Source organism: Cynocephalus volans, chromosome 2 (assembly GCF_027409185.1).
Source record: "Cynocephalus volans isolate mCynVol1 chromosome 2, mCynVol1.pri, whole genome shotgun sequence".
In the NCBI taxonomy this organism is placed as follows: Eukaryota; Metazoa; Chordata; class Mammalia; order Dermoptera; family Cynocephalidae; genus Cynocephalus; species Cynocephalus volans.
Window position 1 is genome coordinate 161,402,861 of NC_084461.1, and position 21,517 is coordinate 161,424,377.

Below are 21,517 nucleotides of genomic sequence, written 5' to 3' on the forward strand. Positions count from 1 at the left end.
AGGGGTCCACCAGGCGTCCCTGGTCCTCCCCTGATCCTGGGACGTCTCCCAGGATTGCCGGGTGGCGGGCCCCCGAACACGTCTGTTCGCTACCCGCACTTCGCTCCCAGAGCGACTAACCCGGGACAAACTGAAACCAAATGCGCGCGCTCAGAAAGACAGTCAGAGTCACAGGATTAGACACAGAAACGAGACACAGAGCAGTCGCTGGCCAGCTTACCTCCCGCAGGTGGGTCGGTGGTCCCTGGGTAGGGGTCTCCGATCCCGGACGAGCCCCCAAATGAAAGACTCCCAAAGTGGGTAGTCAGTCAGTTCAGGGAGACCCTCCCAAGGAACAGCGAGACCACGACTTCGGATGCAAAGAACAAGAGGTTTATTGTACACACAGGTACCCGGGCGACTCAGTCCTTCGAAAGACTGGCGCGCCGAGTAGAGCTCTTGGGTCCTTTTTATAGCAAAAAGCGCGGGTACAGAAGCGAGAAGCAAGTTTAATTGGTCAGTTCAAATAAGGCCTGGGGTGAGCTTCGGTCATATGGGAGTCCTTGAAACAGCTGAGGGGCACCCTGGAAACTGTTGTCGACTTATCTAGTTCTGCCCTTGGCCTTGGGCGGAGGCCCAGGTGCATGACCACAGATATCCTGTTCGTTATCTGGTCTCAACCTCAGGCTGTACTTTCCCTACGCTAGGGGCTTTTAACCAGGGTAATGTTTTGTGCCTTGTAAAATGGCGTTGCTACAGCTAGCTTAAAAAGTTCCTTCTTCACAACAGAGCACACATGCCAAATCCCCTCATTAGACGTCAGTCCTGAAAAATGAACAAGTCTAAGAAAAATGTGTTTTTTTGTTACTTTCTCTTTCTCAACAGTAAATAGCAGTTATCTCCCCATTTATCTGGAAGAATGTCACATACAAATATGATGACTCATTTGATTAACCGACAGAAACATGTTGTCAAATCTTTGTATTCAATAACCTTCATTCCTTAAAAAAAGAAGAAAAAATTCTTGAGATTGTTACTATTAACATTTTGGTACGTCCTGTTCTGCTATTAAATATACACAGATTTGGGGGGCTATTCATATACATATTTTTAAAATTATAATCGCCCAAAACCACAGTATTTGTGGCTTACCTTTTAATTATGCATTTTCAAGTTTCTCATATAATATATACTCCTAAAAAGTATGAATTTTAAAATGTACGCTTCGTATTCACGTGTCCAACACAACATATTTAACCAATCGCTTCCAGAAAGATGGTTCCAATTTACACGCGCACCAAAATGGCCTGAGTGTTTTTTCCTTCCACAGCATCGGGCAACTGTAATTAAGAACAAGACCAAAACTTTTAAGAACCCGTCATGTAAGTCGTTACCTCGTGGTGCTGAGCATTTCCTTCCACGTCCGAGTCCACAGCAGAAATCTGAGCCGGGCTGGAAAGGACTTCACGCTGAGCCTGGGGCGGGCCCAAAGCGCCACCGTCGCGGTGTGGCGCACAGTGATGATGTAATACGCACGCACGTCGGGCCTGCGCTCCGCCGGCGACGGCGCTGCGTCACGGGCTTTTAGGCGCTTAGCTCTTGGAGACGGCCACGGCAGCGGGCCTCGTCGGCGATCTCCGGCACCCCGGGAGCCCGGTTGGCGGCGCGATGAGGCGCAGCAAGGCCGATGTGGAGCGGTACATCGCCTCGGTGCAGGGCTCCGCCCCGTCGCCTCGAGAGGTGAGCGGGCCCGGAGAGGCCGGTGGCCTGGCCCTGGCCCGGTCGCGGCCCGGCGCGGCGCCGGTGTCATGGCTCCGGACGGCCGCTGCTCCCTTGCTCGTTCCGTTGAGGCGCCGGCCGGCTCGCGCGGTTCCGGGGGCGGCCTGGGGGGTAGTGCGGCAGCCGGGAGGCGGTTGGCGCCGGCGCTTCCTCTTCCTTTTTTTCTGGGGCGGCTCCGGACCGTCCTCACTCGCGGGCCCACCTTGGTCTGGGCTTCCTCGACCGATTTTGCGCCGTGTCTGGCCTGCGCGTCCTCGTTCCCGGGGCTTGGGCGCTTGCTGGCCCCCGGTTGGCGCCCCCGGTGCCATATCCGGCGGGGTTCTTCTCTTCTCCGAACCCAGTGGTGACTGATGCTGTTCTGGGGTGGGCTTTTACCGCTGTGACGGGGGACAACGTAGGCATCCAGCGGACCGGAGCAGGGACAGCCACATTTGCAGCGGCCAGACAGCGCAAACAACGAGGGAAGTTCCCTTGTTTTGAGGAGTCTGTCACTGTGCTTTCACAGGAGTCCTGCCCCACTCTCACATTTCTCTCCTCCTCCCATAACTCTTTGGAAGCTAATTTTGCTCTTTTTTTTTTTTAATAGAATCTTGGGAATTCTAAATTTTTTACAGTCCGCTGTTAGGATGGCTTAGAATTTTTAACCTTTTCTACAACGTGCTCTTTAGGGTATTTTTCCCTTTAGAGGCAATGATTTGGGTTCAACAAGACTTTAGTGATTGGTTCTACAGTGTGACGGAAAAAGCTTAATAGGGTGGATGTGCGCAGGGTCTTGAGTCGGTTTCTCTGGGGTTGAGTAATCATAGCTTTGTTGTATAAAACTGAGATTTGGAGCAAGTTACTTTTCATCAGTAAATGTAGTTGATAGGATTGGATAGGATGATGGGTACTGAACATCTGGGATAATGCTTGACACATAGTAAGCACTAAATGTTAGCTGCAATTCATTGTTTTTATCGCTAATGCTAAAAGGACATTTAGAGGCTGTTCTGGGCAAGGGCCTATAAGAATAAAGATCTATAAGGAATTAGAAAAGGAAACTCATGGAGGCTCATTAATATAATAGCAACATAATAGTTTCTTTTACCATAACTAGGAATAGGTTGTCTTATTTTGTGCTCCTCACAGCCCTGTGCATATGGATACCTGCAGAGATTAAAAATATTTGCGCATGGTCATATAGGTGGTTCAATTGGTCTGATATAGTTTCTCTTAGCAGTGGGGTAGGCTACAGCCTATTCTTTGAGAAAAGAGAAATAGGTACCTACATACTGATTGTAATTTCAAACTGCTGGTATAGTCATAAATATGAATGTGGTGATAGAGTCGAAAACAGAACCTTATTGAGGGGTTCTGTAAGTTTTTTCTTTTTCTTTTTTGATGGCTGTCCTGGAGGGGGATCCCAACCCTTGACCTTGGTGTTTTAACACCACGCTCTAACCAACTGAGCTAACCGACCAGCCCTGTAACTCTTTGAAATTGATACGAGTTTGGATTTTTCTTTTTTAAAGCAAGTTTAGAGCCTTCGTGAGATTCTCAGTAGGGACCTTGGCTCCCCAAAGACTAAGAACCACTTCTCTAGACAGAAGATAGTAGTTAGAATATTCTTTCAACTGCATAACTTTTCCGTCAAATAAAGTGGGATGGGTGCAAAATTTGGAAGATTGGTTTTTGGCCACCTATCTCTTAACACTTAAATAGTATTGTTTTAATCAGGTTTTTTTGGTTTTTGGTTTTGTTTTGAGTTTTTGTTTTTTCAAACAAGGTGAAATCATTTACCTTAGAACCTGGTAATTCAGTGCAATATGGATTAGCTAGTGAATAACTTTGAAATATGTGAAGCTATTCTATGAAGTTAGGTCTGAGTGAAATGACAGAACAGGATGCTTTGGATAACTTGGAAGGGAGGGAGTGGAGACAGTGGCTGTGAAGAATAGAAAGAGATTGATATTTACTTCTCTCCCAGTTTGGCAGAAGTTAGCCATCTGTGAACTGACTGCTTTCTAAGATGTCCAGGTTCTGGGGTGTGTTGATGCATTTGTAATCTCGTATCTTCACAGACTACCGTTGTGCTTTCACTTATTTGTTCATCTCTTTTTCTTTTTGCCATTTTTCTACTCCCTCACATCTGCTTTTGCCCTTGTTGAAAATTATCATTCTTCTTTGTATAATTTTTCTTTTTTTCAGGTGGCTTCTATTTAGTTTTCCTAGATTCTGTTTAGTTGGCTTCTCATTCTGCACCTGATTCCTACTGGTCAGAGGCTACTTGACAGTTCTTCGTTGTTTGCTTTTCCATTTACATCTGTACTTCATACTTCTGAGTAACATACATATATTTTTAATTTCTTGATCCTCTCTCCCTTATTTACACACTTTCTTTTCTTCTTCTTTTTTTTTTTTTTGACTGGTAAGGGGATCACAACCCTTGGCACGGTGATGTCTGCACCATGCTCAGCCAGTGAGCACCCCAGCCATCCCTATACAGGATCCAAATCTGCGGCCTCAGCGCTACCAGCGCCGCACTCACTCTCTTGAGTGAGCCACGGGGCCAGCCCTTTACACACTTTCTAATGTGCTCTTCCAGATCTCTGTCCACAGACATTTGGTTTCCCCTCATTCTTCCAGGACTGTTATTGCAATTTTTTGTTAAATGAATATTTAGCATATTTAACATTTATATAATTATAAGGTAAATATTTTTGCATTTGAGTTGTGTTTGTTTTGTAGTTTCTTTTTTTCCTGGAGTTAATAATTGCTTTATTTTTTGGCTTTTTTAAATGATGTATTACTAATTCTTTACTCAAATTCAGCAATGTAAATTCTAAAGCACGTCAAACAGATTCCCATTATAATCCCATCAATTTTGGCTTAATAGCTTTTTTAAAATAAATCTTACGTGGAGCACCCTTACTGCTTACTGCTCCAACCTGGATGGTTTCTCTTTCTCTTTGATACATAGCTATGCTCATAAGTATTCCCTTTATCATCGCCTTGAGATTTCATTTCACCTCTTTTCTGTGTTAGACGCTCTGTTTCTTGTATCTCATATCTTCTTGATTTACTTTTTAAATTTAGGTGTAGCACAATCTTTTTTGCTTTGAGAAGGAATGGATGAGAATTGTTTATTTTTAAAAACATATGTCTGAAAAATGTCCTTAATTTTATTAATAATTTGGTTATCAAATTCTGGGTTTGAAATCATCTTTTCCTCAATTTTGAGAGCACTGTTTCATTTTCTAACAGTTCTGTTGTTAGAAATTTGCTGTGATTCTTGTTCTAGATAACTTACAGGTTTTCTGGACATTTTCTTTCAATTGGGAAACTCATTTTCTTCAGTTCTGGAACATTTCTTGTATTATTTCTTTGACCATTTCTTCTATCTTTTTTCTCTTGTCTTTCTGATGTTCCCATTGACTGGAAGTTTGACCTTCTGGTTTTAATTTTCCAGATGTTTCTCTTATTTTTGTCTTCCTTTGTTCTACTTTTTGAGAGATTTCTTTATGCTTATTTTCCAAGAGAAGGGGATTGGGTTCAGTATCTAGACTTTTCCTTATCCTCCTGTATAATTCCTGCCTGGTTTATACTGAGAACAAACCCATTTGCTGCAGCTTTTTTTTTTTGGAGGGGGAGGGTACAAGTTGGGGAGGGGGAGTCAGTTGACTGTGCGAGATAGGGATAATATGGCATCTCTTAGGGTCTGATTGTTTCTGACTTCAGCCCCACATTAGTTCTTGATACTTAGCAGCTTAAGCAAATTCAGATATTTGCTTAAAAAGGCATATGGTGTCATGGAAAGAAGCACTGACTGAATCACATATTGTCCTGCTATGTAACATTGTCTCTGCTCCTTAAACAAGGCACTTACACCCTTGGCTTTCAGTTCCCTTGTAAATGAGCGGGATGGAGGCAGAAAATTGTCAAGTTTCCACAGAATTCTGTGGTTCTATATATTAGTCTTTAATAAGTATTGTTTAATTATCTTAAAATAAGATAGTCCTCTTTAATAAGACTCTTAGCAGTGGATCAAAAAAAAAATGTTGAAAGCAAAGTATGTAATGGAATTATTTTTCTATTATGTTTTGACATTGTACCTTGTGAGAATCTACTTCTTTGGTTAAAAAACAAGGAAACAAGCTGATTACTTTCTGTGCCATCTTTTTTTTTTTTTTTTTTTTTTTTAATGCATCTGGCTAGTACAGGGATCCAAACCCTTGACCTTGATGTTTGTGCCATCTTGACTGTTTTGTATTATTATTTTTTCACATCTTCCTATGTTTTTTGAATTTATGGATTCAGCAGGGGTAGGGGAGCCTGTGTATTCAATTCTTGTATACTCTATTTTTTTGGTGGCTGGCTAGTTCTGGGATCCAAACTTTTGACTTTGGTGTTATAATACTGCTCTCTGACTGAGCTAACTGGCCAGCCCTTTTAAAAGAAATATTTATGATTAATTGCAGCTCTGTTCTTGACCTGTTTTCTCAAGTCTTTGATAAGGATACTGAATAAGGTTTAAGATTGCTTGTAGTTCTTTAGTTTTAGAATATATCCTGTTAAGGGCGTACCAGCAAAGTACTATCATATTGAGATCACTTGGAATGGTTTTCTCTCTCTCTGTTTTTTTCTGGCAACTCTGGAATGGTTTTCCGAGTGTCACTATTTTGACATAAGATGAGAGTTTTTTTTTTTTTTTTAACCTTTATTGAGATATAATTCACGTACCATACAATTCACCTATTTAAAGTAAATAATGCAATGATTTTTGGTATATTACATTTTTAAAAATTGTGCAAAAACATATATAACAAAATTTGTCACTTTAACCATTTTTAATTGTACAATTTGGTGGCATTAATTACAATGTTGTTCAACCATTACCACTATTTCCAAAATTTTTTTCGTCATTTCAAATCAAAATTTTGTAACCATTAAGCAATAACTCTTGTTCTTCTCCCCCCAGCACCTAGTAACCTCTCTCATACTTTGTGTTGCTTATAAATTTGCCTGTTCTAAGAGGTTTTATATCAGTAGCATCATACAGTAATTTGTCCTTTTGTTTCTGGCTCATTTCACTTAGCATGTTTTCAGGGTTCGTCCATGTTGCAGCATGTGTCAGAACTTCATTCCTTTTTAGGGCTGAATAATAGTCCATTATATGTATGTATTGTGTATGTTTATACCACATTTTACTTATCCGTTCATATGTCAATGGATACCTGGGTTGTTTTCATCTTTTGGCTATTGCAAATAATACAGTAAATATTGGTGTCCAAGTATCTGAGTGTCTGCTCTCAATTCCCTTGGGTATATATATACACCTAGGAGTAGAATTCCTGGGTCATATGGTAATTCTGTGTTTGGCTTTTTGAGAACAACCAAACTATTTTTCATAGTGGCTGAACTATTTTGCATTCCCACCGGCAATGTATGAGAGTTCCAGTTTCTCCACATCCTTGTCAACACTTATTTTCTGTGTTTTTAATTATAGCCACCCTGATAGGTGTGAAATGATATCTTATTATGGTTTTGATTTGCATTTTCCTAATGACTAATGATACTGTGCATTTTTTCATGGCTTATTGGCCTTTTGCATATGTTCTGTACAGAATGTTTATTCAAGTCCTTTGCTTTGGGTTTTTAATTTGGGTTATTTGTCTTTTTGTTGTTGATTTGTAGAAATTTATGTATTCCAGATATTAAACCCTTATTTGTAAGCTAACCTTACAAGATACATGATTTCCAAATATTTTCTCCCATTCTATAGGTTGTCTTTTCACTTTCTTAATAATGTCATCTGATGCACAGAAGTTTCAATTTTGATGAAGTTCATTTTATCAACTTTTTCTTTTGTTTCTTGTGCTTTTGGTGTCATAGCTAAGAATACACTGCCAAACTCCAGGTTATGAAGATTTATTCATATGTTTTTTTCTAACAATTTTATGGCTTTTAGCATGTATATTTAAGTAGTTGATCCATTTTATGGTGTGAGGTAGGGATCCAGCTTTATTCTTTTGCATGTGGAAATCCAGTTACCATCACTGTCTTTGAAGAGAGTTTTCTTTTCTCATTGAGTGGACTTGGGATACTTGTCAATAATCAACTGGCCATAAATTTATGGGTTTATTTCTGAACTCTCAATCCTATTTCATTGGTCTATATGTGTATCCGTATGCCAGTGCTACACTGTTTTGATTGCTGTAGCTCTGTAGTAAGTTTTGAAATTGGGAAGTGTGAATCCTTCCAACTTTGTTCTTCTTTTTCAAGAGTGTTTGCCTGTTTGGGGCTCCTTGCAATACCTTATGAAATTCAGGATTGGCTTTTCCATCTCTGCAAAAAGAAAAACTGTTGGAATTTTAGTAGGGATTACATTGATTCTATAGATCACTTTGGGTAATATTGATATCTTGACAGTATTAGGTTTCTTATACGTGAACATGTCTTTCCATTTGTTTAGGTCTTTAATTTCTTTGAGCAGTGTTTTATAATTTTCAGCACACAAGTTTTTAAACCTCCTTAGTTAAATTTATTCCGAGATGTTTTGTTCAAGTGCTGTTTTAAATGGAATTGCTTTCTTAATTTCCTTTTCTGATTATTCATCACTGGTACAGTACAATAACCTGCCCCCACCCCCCTTCTGAAGTTTCACTTGCCATTGGTCAACTACAGTCTGAAAATATTAAGTGGAAAATTCCAGAAATAAACAGTTACTAAGTTTTGAATTGTGCACTGTTCTGAGTAACATGATGAAATCTCACTTTGAATTGATGTGGAATGGACATGAATCATGCTTTTGTTCACTGTAGCTACACTGTATGTGCTTCCAGCCCATTAATTACTTAGTAGCCATCTGGGTATCAGATTGACTGTTGTAGTACTTAATAATCACCCTAAAGCACAAGAGAGTGATGCTGGCAATTCAAATATTTCAAGAGACACTGTAAAGTATTTCCTTTAAGTGAAAAGATTAAAGTGCTTGACTTAAGGAAAGAAATCAAATTGTATGCTGAGATTGCTAAGATCTGTGGTAAGAACAAATCTTGTATTCGTGAAATTGTGAAGAAGGAAAAATAAAAGAAAGTTGTGGTAGTTTTGCTGTTGCACCTCTGATTACAAAATTTATGGCCACAGTGCTTGATCAAAGTGCTTCGTTAAGATGGAAAAGACATTAAATTGTGGGTGGAAGACGAACAGAAACAGTTTCCAGTTGATGGCAGTCAGGTCTGGTACTATCTGTGGTTTCAGGCATCCATTGGCGTGGTCTTGGAACGTATCTCCCACATATGAGTGAGGACTAATGTATTTAAAAACACTGCTAACTTCTGTGTGTGATCTTGGACACTGCAACTTTGCTGAATTTGGTTTTTTCACTCTGGTAGCTTTCTTTTGGACTTTTTGGGATTTTCTCTATATAGGATCATGTCTTCTGCGAGTAGAGATAGTTTTATCTCTTCCTCTCCAGTTTTGATTCCTTTTATTTCTTTTTCTTGTTTAATTGCTCTGGCTAGAACTTACTGTACATTGTTCAATATCAGTGGCAAAAGTGGCCATCCTTTTCAAAATATTCCTGATCTTATGGGGAAAGCTTTTGATCTTTCACCGTTGAGCATAATGTTAGCTAAGGGCTTTTCATATGGCTTTTACCATGTTGAGGAACTTATCCATATTCCTAGTTTTCTGAGAATTTTTATCATGAAAATGTTAAATATATTAAATTGCCTTGTCTAACTTTATAACTTTCTATTTAAAATTTTTTTAAATTTAACTTTGGCATGTATAAGTTTTATGATTTAGAAAAATTAGCTTTTTATTTGCAACAGTGGCAAGTGGCTATCTTCTTTGGTAAGGATTGGGAGCGGGTAGCAGAAAGAGGTTTTATTAAGATACCATACATAACACATAAGAATTAGTTGGCATTCCAAATCATGGAATTAGGTAGAGAAAAGATCGTTTATTTAATAGATGTTGCTTGAATGACTGACAGTTGCTTAATTTCTAAAGAAAAAAAATTTTCGAATTTAAAAGTAACTTTAGAGAAGCTGAAAGAAAATATGGGTTACTATTTCATGGATTTTATTTTTTTTTATTTTTATTTATTTATTTTTTCGTGACCGGCGCTCAGCCAGGGAGTGCACCGGTCATTCCTATATAGGATCCGAACCCGCGGCGGGAGCGTCGCCGCGCTGCCAGCGCAGCAAGCTACCGAGTGCGCCACGGGCTCAGCCCTATTTCATGGATTTTAAATGAGAAAGGCCTTTCTTAGCATATAATTAGAAAGAGTAAGCAGCAAAGATTGTTTTTATTGCATAAAAATCAAAATCAAAATATTTCACAAACACATTAAAGACTGAGAAAAATGACAACCTGGGAAAAATGCAAAAAACCCTCAAATATTAGTATGGTTAAGAATCCTTAAACATTGGGCCGAGCCCGTGGCGCACTCGGGGGGGGGGGGGGGGGTGCGGTGCTGGGAGCACAGCGACGCTCCCGCTGCGGGTTCAGATCCTATATAGGAATGGCCGGTGCACTCACTGGCTGAGTACCGGTCACGAAAAAGACCAAAAAAAAAAAAAAAAAAGAATCCTTAAAAATTAGTGACAGTTTTCTCTCTGCCTTCTCAAAAATGGGAATGGCTAAAATATATTAATACAGAATTTATACTAATTTATACTATAAGTATTTCAGTGTGCATATAGAAAATGGCCTTGGTAATCAGAGAAATGCCACGTTGACTCAGTGGTACCTCTTCTGTCTGCCAAATTAGCCAAGAATGAAGAAATGAAAAAAACCACTTTTGAAGAATATATGTTCTTAGGCATTCCAGTGTTGAGTAGGAGAGCAAATTGATGTAAACTTTATGGAGGAGAATTGGTAATATAGGAAAAGCTTCAAATTTTTATATTCTTTGAACAAGTTATTCTAGGAATTTATTATAAGGAAATACTCATGGGTACACAAGTTTTAAGCATTTTTCAATAAATATTGAGTACCTACCACCTGCCAGGTAATGTGCTAGGTTCTAGGTTCCATGGTGGTGATCAAACCACAGGGGTCCTACCCTAGTGTAGCCTGCAGTTTTGAGGGATAGACAAACACTCACTAAAAACAATAAAAATAATCATGACTTGGATCAGTGCTATGAAGGAAATGAACAAGATGTTGTGATAAATAACAATGAAGGGGACCCATTTCAGTCAGAAGCCAACTGATGTACTACCATGCTGCTGTGTTGTCTTGCCTACGTGAGGTTTTTAGAAGCATTCAGTCAGAACATCACTGATGTTAGCTTTGATTCAGTAACTCATGCACCAGATGTTTTAACTGTAGTTCCTCTTGTACTGTGAAGGATTATTATGGAAACAACCCATCATCAGCAGAATAAAACTAATCTTTCTCATGAAGGTCGAAACCCAGCTCTATTAGTGAGCAAACAGTCCGATAATAAGTAAATTATCTTTCATAAAGATGGGAAGAATGGGCAGAAAGAACCAAAAGTGGGTTTCTACAGGTACTCAGCTGCCCAAAGCCAGTTCTAACTTTTCTGACAAAAATCAAAAAGTCAGGATTGGGAGGCCCCACTTTCAGGGTCTGTATATCTACTGAAAATCAAGATAAAGTGAATGTTTTCCTATCTGCTCCACTGGAGTTTTCTGTGTTCCCTGAGCCTGACTTTAGGACAGCCGTGTTACCTTTTTGACAGGTGTATTGGACCCAACCCTGCATTCCCATGTTGTAGGAGGAAAGTGAGATGGAGCCAGTGGCACTGGGGGCCTCTCACTTAGTCTTTACCTATCATGTCTCTTCACTGTGCCATACTAGACTCATCCTCGACAGGATCTTCTTTTTCAGCTGATTCTCTCAAGTCCATTCCCTTAGCTCTGGTTTCGCTAGGACAGTTGATGAGGCATTTGGCTACCTTAAAATCACAAGTTACTCTGCTACTTACCTACCTTCATTGACTTTCTTCACTCTGTTATTGAGATTACTGGACAGAGATCACATCATGTCAATCTCTGCTTTTGGCCTTTGTTTTAAATAAACAGACTGCCAGGACTACCAGTTGGAGAGATGCATCTGGTTTTAGTCACTGGCTGTACTATGATGCAAGGAGCAGAAGTGAAGTTGGAGAGGTAGGCAGGTGCTGTATCATGGCAGTCTTTGGTGAGAAATTTGGGTATTTTCAAAGTGTGATGGAAGCCATGGAAGGATATAATTTTTTTTTTTTTTTTAAAGATGACCGGTAAGGGGATCTCAACCCTTGGCTTGGTGTTGTCAGCACCACGCTCAGCCAGTGAGTCAACTGGCCATCCCTATATAGGATCCGAACCCGTGGCCTTGGTGTTATCAGCACTGCACTCTCCCGAGTGAGCCACGGGGCCAGCCCTTAGGATTTAAAATTTTAAGCAAAGGCATAACATGGCTTGTCTTAAAACTCCTCTGTTGAATGGATTGGATTGGAGGAAAGAGATACGGAGGGAAACAGGAAGGAATTAGCTTTTTAATAGTCCCAGAGAGAGGTTATAGTGGGCTTGGACTTTGGTAGTAGCAGTGGATGTAGAAAAATGGGTGGATTGAGATACATAGAAGGTGGAATTTACAGGTCTTGTTGGTGATATTTTGTATATGAGTTTAGAGCTAAAGAGAGATGAGAGCCAAAGATATATATTTGATAGTCTGTATATAATCAGTAGTCATAGGTGAGATTCAGTGTACTCCACAGATGAGATTTCCTGAGAGGAAGAGGGCTTAGGACCAACTCCTGGGGAAGTCAGTAAGAGGAAAGGAAGAGCCTGTGAGTTGGAGAAGGAACAGCCACCAGCACAGAAGTCAAACTAAGGACAGCATGGGAGTCATGAGAAGAGTATTTCACAAAGATGGTTTAAGAGTGTTTTCTACAGGTTTCATAAGAAGGAAAAATTGAAACAAATTATATAGTAAACAGTGGGGATTAGTTAAATTATTATAGTTCCTCAGATGCCTAGTCTTCCCTGGATAACCACTTTATTCAGGTTTGTGATCAAATGGCCCCTCAAAGAGACCTTTCCTGACAAACCTGTCATTCTTATAGAATCTAAGGTGACATTGTTTGTGCCTCACAATTATTATCAACTAAGGAAGAAGAAACACTGCTAACTAAATCAGCACAGTGTTAGAATACTTGTGATTTGTGAGATGAATACTCATTTTAAGTTTGTTAAAATGTGAAATACTGTAAAGAATTAATGAAATACTGTAAAATAGCACCCTTTTCCTTGCTCCCATATAGATATCGATTTGCTTGTCACCTCTACTAAAATGCAGGCTTCATGAAGACAGAGGCTTTGTGTTTACTGCTGATTCCCCAGTGCCTTTAATAGTGCCTGTTTAATAGTAGGCAGAATGATTAATTTTGTAGGTCATAAGAAAAAGACGGCCGACCCGTGGCTCACTCGGGAGAGTGTGGTGCTGATAACGCCAAGGCCCGGGGTTCGGATCCCATATAGGGATGGCCGGTTAGCTCACTGGGTGAGCATGGTGCTGACAACACCAAGCCAAGGGTTAAGATCCCCTTACCGGTCATCTTTAAAAAAAAAAAAGAAAAAGACTATGTTTAGTATTCCTAAAAAATGCAGAATTTCCTAAAAAAGAACAAAGGTGAAAAGAATTCAGGTGGGTGCCAGAGCTTGCGAACTTAAGGTTTGTACTTAAATGTAATATTTCATATCAGTGAGTTTATTCTTTTTGGAATTTTAACCCTATCACTGATTGATTTTAATGACACTTTTTTCTTCCTTCAGAAAAGGTATATAGTGCTCTTAAAAATTAACTAGAAATTTAGGGGAAAAAACTTTTCTCCTCTAATTAGGTGAAGAAAAATTATAATTTTTTCACCAATTAACTGCTTTCATTGAATTTCTTCATTTGACATTGGGAACACTGAGCAGAAATTGTGTCAATGTCTGTCCTGGGTAATAGGAGTTTATTATAGAAAATTTGAAAACTACAAAAAAAAAATCCTTAAATAAAACATAATTTTATAATTCAGAGATAGCAGTTTCATATAGTTTTCGTACTCAGAAACATATAGTTGAAAATATACTACTCTGCAGACTGTTTTTTAAAATCAATATATAGATTTTTCCTATGTCCTCATATAGTCTTCAAAAATAAGATGTTTGATAGCTGTGTACTCTTTATCGCATGGATATAACATATCTGCTATGTATCACCATTCTGGACTTACGGAGTTTATGGAAATAGAGAGGCTAGGGTGTGGACTTTGTTTTTCACCTAAAGAATTTAATTATTATTTTTGCCTTTTTGATTTCTTGAGTGTAATATACTGATTCGTAGAGAGAACAATACCTGGCCCAGGGAATTCTTACTGCCTTAATGGGTCTGAAGCACATGCTTATTTTTCCCCATGGAGGCTTAAACATGATAGGAGAGGTGAGGTTTCTGGGACACCTTTCCCTGTCCCCAGAAAGGCTGATTTCTGTTTACTTATTTTTCAAGTGAGAGAGTGCTACACTGTGGTTTCTAAGGTTTCCAAGGCTGATATAAATTCTTAACTTCTGATGTGCTTGTCTTGCTATTCTTGAATATACTTTTTTGTTTTATGATAGGAATTATAAAACACAGAATCATGATTTTTAGAATATACATGCATTTATCAGGCCATTTATTTGCCTTATAAGTGAACAAAAATTAAATATTTTAATATTAATCATTAAGACAAAATTTTAGTACTTAAAAGTTGCAAAATATTTCAAAATATGAAAAATAAAACTGAATTTTTTTTTTAGAAGTCAATGAAAGGATTTTATTTTGCGAAGCTGTACTATGAAGCTAAAGAATATGATCTTGCTAAAAAGTAAGTACCAAACTGTAAACATGTTTTAGTTTTCTAAAATTGGCGCCTTACCTCATGTTCTTCTTTGAAATAGGTAAAAATATTATGTTCTTTAGTAATTCTCTCTGAGTGTATCTTGGAATAAGGAATTCATCACTTTCTGACTGATTTTAAGGGTTTCATTGAGATTTTGCCTAGATTTCATTGAGATTGAACCTAGAATGAGTATTTTCTGCAAGCTGCTGCTTTTTTATTCCTAGGGCAAAAAATTGGCTTAAAACCCTTTTTCTAAAAATCATCCTGGATTAGAATAAAAGAAGACCATGCCTATATCTTAATTTCTTCCAGGTTAGATACCTGGTACTTTAATTTGCAGGAAAATAGCAACAAATTGGGCAGGAGAATAGCTTGTGTAAAAGATCTTTAATCAATTTAGTATGTGACAGGCTGAGGCTCTGTTTCACCAGTAGGACCGAGAAGCTGATTTCCTGACTTGGAGCTGCTTAAAACAGGAAGTTTGGAGGGAGGCAGGCTATTAAAGGCATTGATGGGAAGAAAGAAATTCTGATAAGAAAGGAAAATGGTAGTAGTAGTACCTCATATAACTAGCAGCAGTGGGACCATTAGTCCTTGTTCCTTGTTAATGTGGGACTTTTCCCTCTTAGTTTTGGTCTTTGATCTAATTTCTCTTATGATAACACTGTCACTGAACCTAGAGGATACTTATTTAATTTAAGAAATGGGAGTTACCTGTATTTGGTAGTATAGTTAGTAGTTTTTCTTCTGTTCAATTTTAGCTGGGTATAGTACATTTAAAAATTATTTTCTTGTTTAAAGGATAAATATGTTCTTAGTTGTTACTTGGGAAACTTGCTCTTTAGTGTTTTGCATTTTGATAACTTTAAAAATCCTTACTATAATCACTTTTCTAATTTATATTCAAAACTTTACCAAAATGTGATCAGGAAGAAATATTTCCATTTCTTATCTGTGCATAACATTGGGAAAAACATTTGATAAATGTAGTATTTAATGGTAAAATGAGTATGTTTTCAGTTCTGTGTGTGCTTATGTTTGAGTATTATCCATTTTTTTCTGTGAATACTTTTGAGTTATCTGCATGTTCCAGTTTAAGAGAGGGGTAGTCAATAATTGAATAACAATATAAATTAATTTAGTGGTCGCTTTGGTTTAAGATGTACTCTTCAGTTAGCATTTAAGTACAGCTCTAAATTTAGTAATTTAAATATTATTTGTTTCTGTATTACTATTTTAAAACAGATACATATCTACATATATTAATGTGCAAGAGCGGGATCCTAAAGCTCATAGATTTCTGGGTCTTCTTTATGAAGCAGAAGAAAACACAGACAAAGCTGTTGAATGTTATAAGGTAAATTGTGGGGTTAAAATATAGCCTTTGCACAGCCAAACACATGATGCCCAGAGAAACTTATAATGTATGTTGTGAAAACAAGCATTGGAATCATAGTGCCATGAAATGACATAGATTGAAATAAGGTGTAAAATTATTTGGCTGGCAGTACACTATAATTTAACACCTCTAAATTTTAATTTTAACATGATCAGAAATGATGTTCTTGTGTGTGTGTGTTTTGCATTCACTTAATAAAAATATAATTTTTATTTGATTCATTAAAAAAAAAAACTCCGAGACACTTTAACAACTTTGAAACAGTATGGTGTCATCTAGGAATAGTTTTTAATGGTTGCAGTGACAATTTTTTAACCTCTGTCTGAGTGTCTGTACTTATACATATAATTATTATTTATTAACTTATTATTTCTTTTCTGATATCAGCGTTCTGTGGAATTAAACCCAACACAAAAAGATCTTGTGTTAAAGATTGCAGAATTGCTCTGTAAAAATGATGTTACTGATGGAAGAGCACAATATTGGGTTGAAAGAGCAGCTAAACTTTTCCCAGGAAGTCCTGCAATTTATAAGCTAAAGGTAAAAAACTAAACCAAACAAAACGTATCTAAGGAGAAAACTCAAGATATAGCCATTTCTAATATTTGGCGTTTAAGTTACTTTTTGGTAGCAAACTTAAACCACGGTGCATATTTCCTTTAAAGTTTTTCTTTTAAAAATATCTTTAAAACCTTTCTGAGTGTTGTCCGTCTTATTAGGCACTGTTATGTTTTACAGGTGATATTTTATTTATCCTTCTGGAATAATTAGTATTTTAGAGAATTCACAGTTTTGTAGCTCATGGTGGAGCTAAGATTTAAGTTAAGCCACGTCTGGTATAAAATTTTGCTTCTTTGGGTGAAAATTACCTACAGGATGACAATTTAGGGATAATATAAAGAAGAGTTTTCTGATAACTAATGTTTAAAAATGGAAAGGATTGTCTTGTGGGATAGTGAAGTTTTCAAGCAAAAGATGGTCTCTCTAGTATGTTAGAGATAATTACTAAAAATGAGAGGAAGTTCTTGCTAATGTATTAATTGGTCCTGATTGGTATTCTTTGTTGAATAAAATACAAGGGTACTTCTAAAAGTTAATGGAAGGTTTCATATTTATCTTTCAATTCTATTTTTCTATGAACTTTTTGAAGTACCCTCGTGTAGTTTATTAAGTACCTTTTCTTTTTTATTTTTAATTATAATTTTTAATTATAGATTTTTTTCACAGGAAATTGGAAAGATTGTCCAGAAAGGTTCTGTGTACATTTCATTCAGTTTTTTCCAGTGTTTGTATCTTATATAACTATCGTACAACATCAAAATCAGGGACCCAACACTGGTACAGAGGGTGTGTATATGTTTTTCATTTTTATCACACGTGTGGACTCCTGTTATCACCCCTGCAGCCAAGATACAGAACTATTTCATTAACACAGATCTTCATCATGCAACTTTTATAGTTGCACCTACCTGTCCTCCCCACCATCCCCTTCTAGTAACCACTAATCTGTTCTCCATCTCTGTAGTTTTATAATTTCGAGATGTTTTATATATGGAATTATGAAGTATGTGACCTTTTGAGGTTGGCTGCTTTCTACGTAGGGCACAGTGCTTTTTGAGATCCATCCAAGTTGTGTGTGTTAGTAGTTTGCTCCTTTACTTTTGAGTAGTATTTCATGGTATGGATGTAATCCACAATTTAACCATTCACTTTTGAGGGGCATTTTGGTTGTTTCCAGTAGTTGGCTATTATTGTTTATCTTTTATGAATAATCATACACAGATTTCAAAATCTGAAAAAAGCATTTAAAAAGCTTCTAGAGATAAATGTTATTAACAGTAAGATTTTCCCCCTAAGTGATAAGCCATCTAGATTTTAAATGTTAGTCTAAAATGTTAGATCCAAGTGTGCAGATTTCTTTACCATATTATCTTTGGGTTATGCCTAAAACATAATTTCCATATTAGCATGGCAGTCCGATCCATTTGGTGACAGTGGTGTTAAGGAACATAATGGCAGGGGATTATTTTTCTTGCATTGTAACAAAAGTTAGAGAGATGCTTCTGAAGCATCCTGATATTCTTTAATAACCCATTAAGGCACTGCTGTCTTAAGCTAAACTTTTTTTGTATCAGAGTATTTTCCATTTTTGAAGTGGAAATCATGGGGTTTATAACTGTTATGCAAAGTAACGTATTTCTCCTAAAATTTAAGACTAAGGTAAATAATTTTCTGGCATCTATTTAACGACTGAAAATATTATTGGTGAGAAAATGAAAATATATTTGGTGGCTTTTTTCTCTTGAGTATGAGAATAGAATTTTTTAAAAACACTCATAATGGTGGTGTTCTTTTATTTATTTAAACATGTAATTGAAGACTACAGCTTCTTTTGCAGATATGGAGAGGCCAGGAATAAGTTTATGGAAATGATCCAGAAGAAGGGGAGAGATTGATGGAGGAGAGAAGGGAATGAAACACAGCACCAGTGGAGGGCATGGTCTTTGCTAGGCAGAGGGAATGGTGAGAAGATGAGTGCAAGTAGGCAAGGTGAAATGGAATTTACATATGGTGGCTTCACTTCTCTCAGTGAAGAATGAATCAAGGACATAGTTGAAAGTGGAGGTTGAAGGAAAGTAAGGGGAAGTTGAGGAAAATAGGTCTAAAATGATCTTTTTAGGGAATGGAGAAAGTGAGTCTGTTAGAGATTGAATATGAGAGTACTTCAAAAAGTTTGTGGAAAAATAGAATTAAAAGATAATACAAATCATTCCATGAACTTTTTGGAGTCCAGGCAGTATCAGTTTGAAGTTTGAGATAATGAAAGTGAAATCACTTAGCCTGGGGTTGTGATTTCCCAAATCCCATATGCCTACCTCCAGTTGTTCGACAGTGCGTAGGTGCAGAGAAAACAATTGGTAGCCTTCTCCTGAGGGAAGGAGAGGGGATTAACTGAAGAAGGGATCTATAAAGCAAGCAATAATTATGAATATTAGGGATTTATAGCATTTTAGCTTGACAGAGAAGAAGGAAAGTTTGTGTGTGTGTTTTATGGATAATTAAACCTGATAATATCAATGTACTGAAGGGAACTTTTCATGTGGTGGGGGAGTATATATGTGGCCGTGAGGTGGTCTGAGTGATATGACCAAAATACAGATTTTGAAGAACTGTGTAATGGCAAATGGATGGCTGAGGTTGGAGTGGAGGACATCTCTGGAGATGATATTAAAGAACTGAGTAGCTAAGCTATTTTATATCTTGTATATTTTTCAATTGGTAGTACCAATGGCAGTTGTTAGGGACGAAGAGTATGTTATTCCATTTGCAAAAAAGGGGGGAGATATGATTTGAAGGTGGCAATGAGAGAGTGAGTAGACCACCAACCCGACTTCCTCTTCCTGTATGTAGGCTAGGAGAGAAAAAGCTATCATGGCAAATAGGTGGTGGGGGCTTTCATGAGATGATACCCCATTCAGTTAAGGCCAGGAAGTGAAGACAGTGCTTTGAGAAGATGATGAAGATAGCAGAGCAAGTGGGATCAGAGGTGTGGGGGACTGAATCAGATTTAGAGAGATATAGAGCAGTTTGTTTTTATTTTTTTTTATTTTTTATTTATTTATTTTTTTTGAGCAGTTTGAAAATAAAGACTTTGGTGGTGAGTATTAACTGGGGAGACCTAGGCTTCTGGTGGTGACTGAGGTATACAGGGACGTGGGCATTAGTCCTTGTAGTCTCTGAGGTGAGCATAGGCAACCACAGATACTGCAATAATCTCAGATGCTTCTTCCCACATAAAATTCTAAAGGTTTAACTTCTGGGCTGGAAGCAACTCGGGGCTGATTATTTAGGATGATAGTTCTGGTGTCACCTTCCTAAAGCTAGACATAATGGAATGGTGCTCATAGGGACCGTGACTTATTTAAAATTGCACAGGTGTTATTCTAAATTAACGATTTTTTTTTTCAAATAGGAACAGCTTTTAGATTGTAAAGGTGAAGATGGATGGAATAAACTTTTTGACTTGATTCAGTCAGAACTTTATGCAAGACCTGATGATGTCCATGTGAACATTCGACTAGTGGAGTTGTATCGCTCAAATAAAAGATTGAAGGATGCTGTGACCCACTGCCATGAGGCAGAGAGGAACATAGCTTTGCGTTCAAGTTTAGAATGGAATTCGTGTGTTGTACAGACCCTTAAGGTAGGTAAAAGCTGTTGGGTCTCTATAATTCTATGTAGACAATTACCATACATCTCTTTGTACTTAAGCAGTGCCCTCTAAGACTTAAATTTTGTTCATTTATGTAGAGTGAGTATAAAATGAAATTTTTACCGGATCAATTGGGGAAATAAAAATGATAAATACATATATATTTGGTGTTTTTATTTATAAGGCTTATGTAAAGATCAGTATGGTTTCACAAATGTGATAAGAGTGGGTAGAGGAATTTGTAGGCATAAAATAGTCAATTTTTAACATTTGGTAAGTTTTGTAACATGTTGTTCTTTCTACAAAATAGGAGTATCTGGAATCTTTGCAATGTTTGGAGTCTGATAAAAGTAACTGGCAAGCAACAAATGAAGACTTACTTCTGGCCTATGCTAACCTTATGTTTCTTACACTTTCCACTAGAGATGTGCAGGAAAGTAGAGAATTACTGGAAAGGTATGTTGACTTTGAGGAGGGTTCTTTAGTATAAATTATAGATTTTCTTTTCACAGTTTATTGCTCTAAACTTCTTTGCTGCATCATTATTTCTATAGTGTACCTAGGAGTCGATGCACTGAACCACTTGGAGGGAATCTTAATTTTACTTCTTTTATGGGGATGTTATTATAATTGGTTTTGTGTGACTTTGATTTTTAGACAACTCTATAGTTAAATATTCAGTTTTGGCATGCTTAATAAAGAGTCAAGCCTTGAAATGACTGTTCTAACTGCTGTTCCATATTTTAATTTTAAAAATGGGATAATCTTCAGTGAAAACCAGAGGATAAAGTTTTTCCTCTGTTATCAGATGGCTAGGTTCAGATGTACTAGAATAACCACTTAGCATCACTACTATTTCAGAAAACAGTTTTAGCTTTGAAACAAAATAACTCAAATATAATATGTGATTTTTCTTTTTTTCTGAACTTTGATTTTGAGAACCAATATATCCATTTTATGAAAAATAAATTTTGTCGAATAAAAACATCATGTGGATTTTTATAAGGATGTTAGTTAAGAGCAGGGGTTGATTAGAGCTTGTGGGACATATATGGCCTGCTGCCTGATTTTGTAAATAAAGTTTTATTAAAACACAACATGTGTCTTTGTTTATTTATTGTCTATGGCAGCTTACATACTATAAGGGTGGAGTTGAGTTGTTGCAGCAGAGACTGTATGCCTGCAAAGCCAGATTAGTATCTGATGCTTTATAGAAAAAGTTTGCCAATCCCTGATTTGGACTGTCCATTTGTTTGGAAATTAATTTTTGTTTCTCCATCTGGCA

General features: G+C 37.4%; 1 protein-coding gene across 2 annotated transcripts in view; it reads left to right on the forward strand.

Annotated features, from left to right (window-relative positions):
- The first annotated feature begins 1,581 nt into the window (after window positions 1-1,581).
- The window catches only part of LOC134370963 (E3 SUMO-protein ligase RanBP2), a 60,249-nt gene continuing 40,313 nt past the window's right edge, over window positions 1,582-21,517 (forward strand). For both annotated transcript variants that reach the window (XM_063087909.1, XM_063087910.1), the window contains exons 1-6: window positions 1,582-1,719; window positions 14,538-14,605; window positions 15,866-15,977; window positions 16,407-16,559; window positions 19,993-20,223; window positions 20,543-20,688. In XM_063087909.1, the coding sequence (XP_062943979.1) occupies window positions 1,648-1,719; window positions 14,538-14,605; window positions 15,866-15,977; window positions 16,407-16,559; window positions 19,993-20,223; window positions 20,543-20,688 (782 nt within the window). In that variant the 5' untranslated portion in view covers window positions 1,582-1,647. The remainder of the gene's footprint in view (window positions 1,720-14,537; window positions 14,606-15,865; window positions 15,978-16,406; window positions 16,560-19,992; window positions 20,224-20,542; window positions 20,689-21,517) is intronic.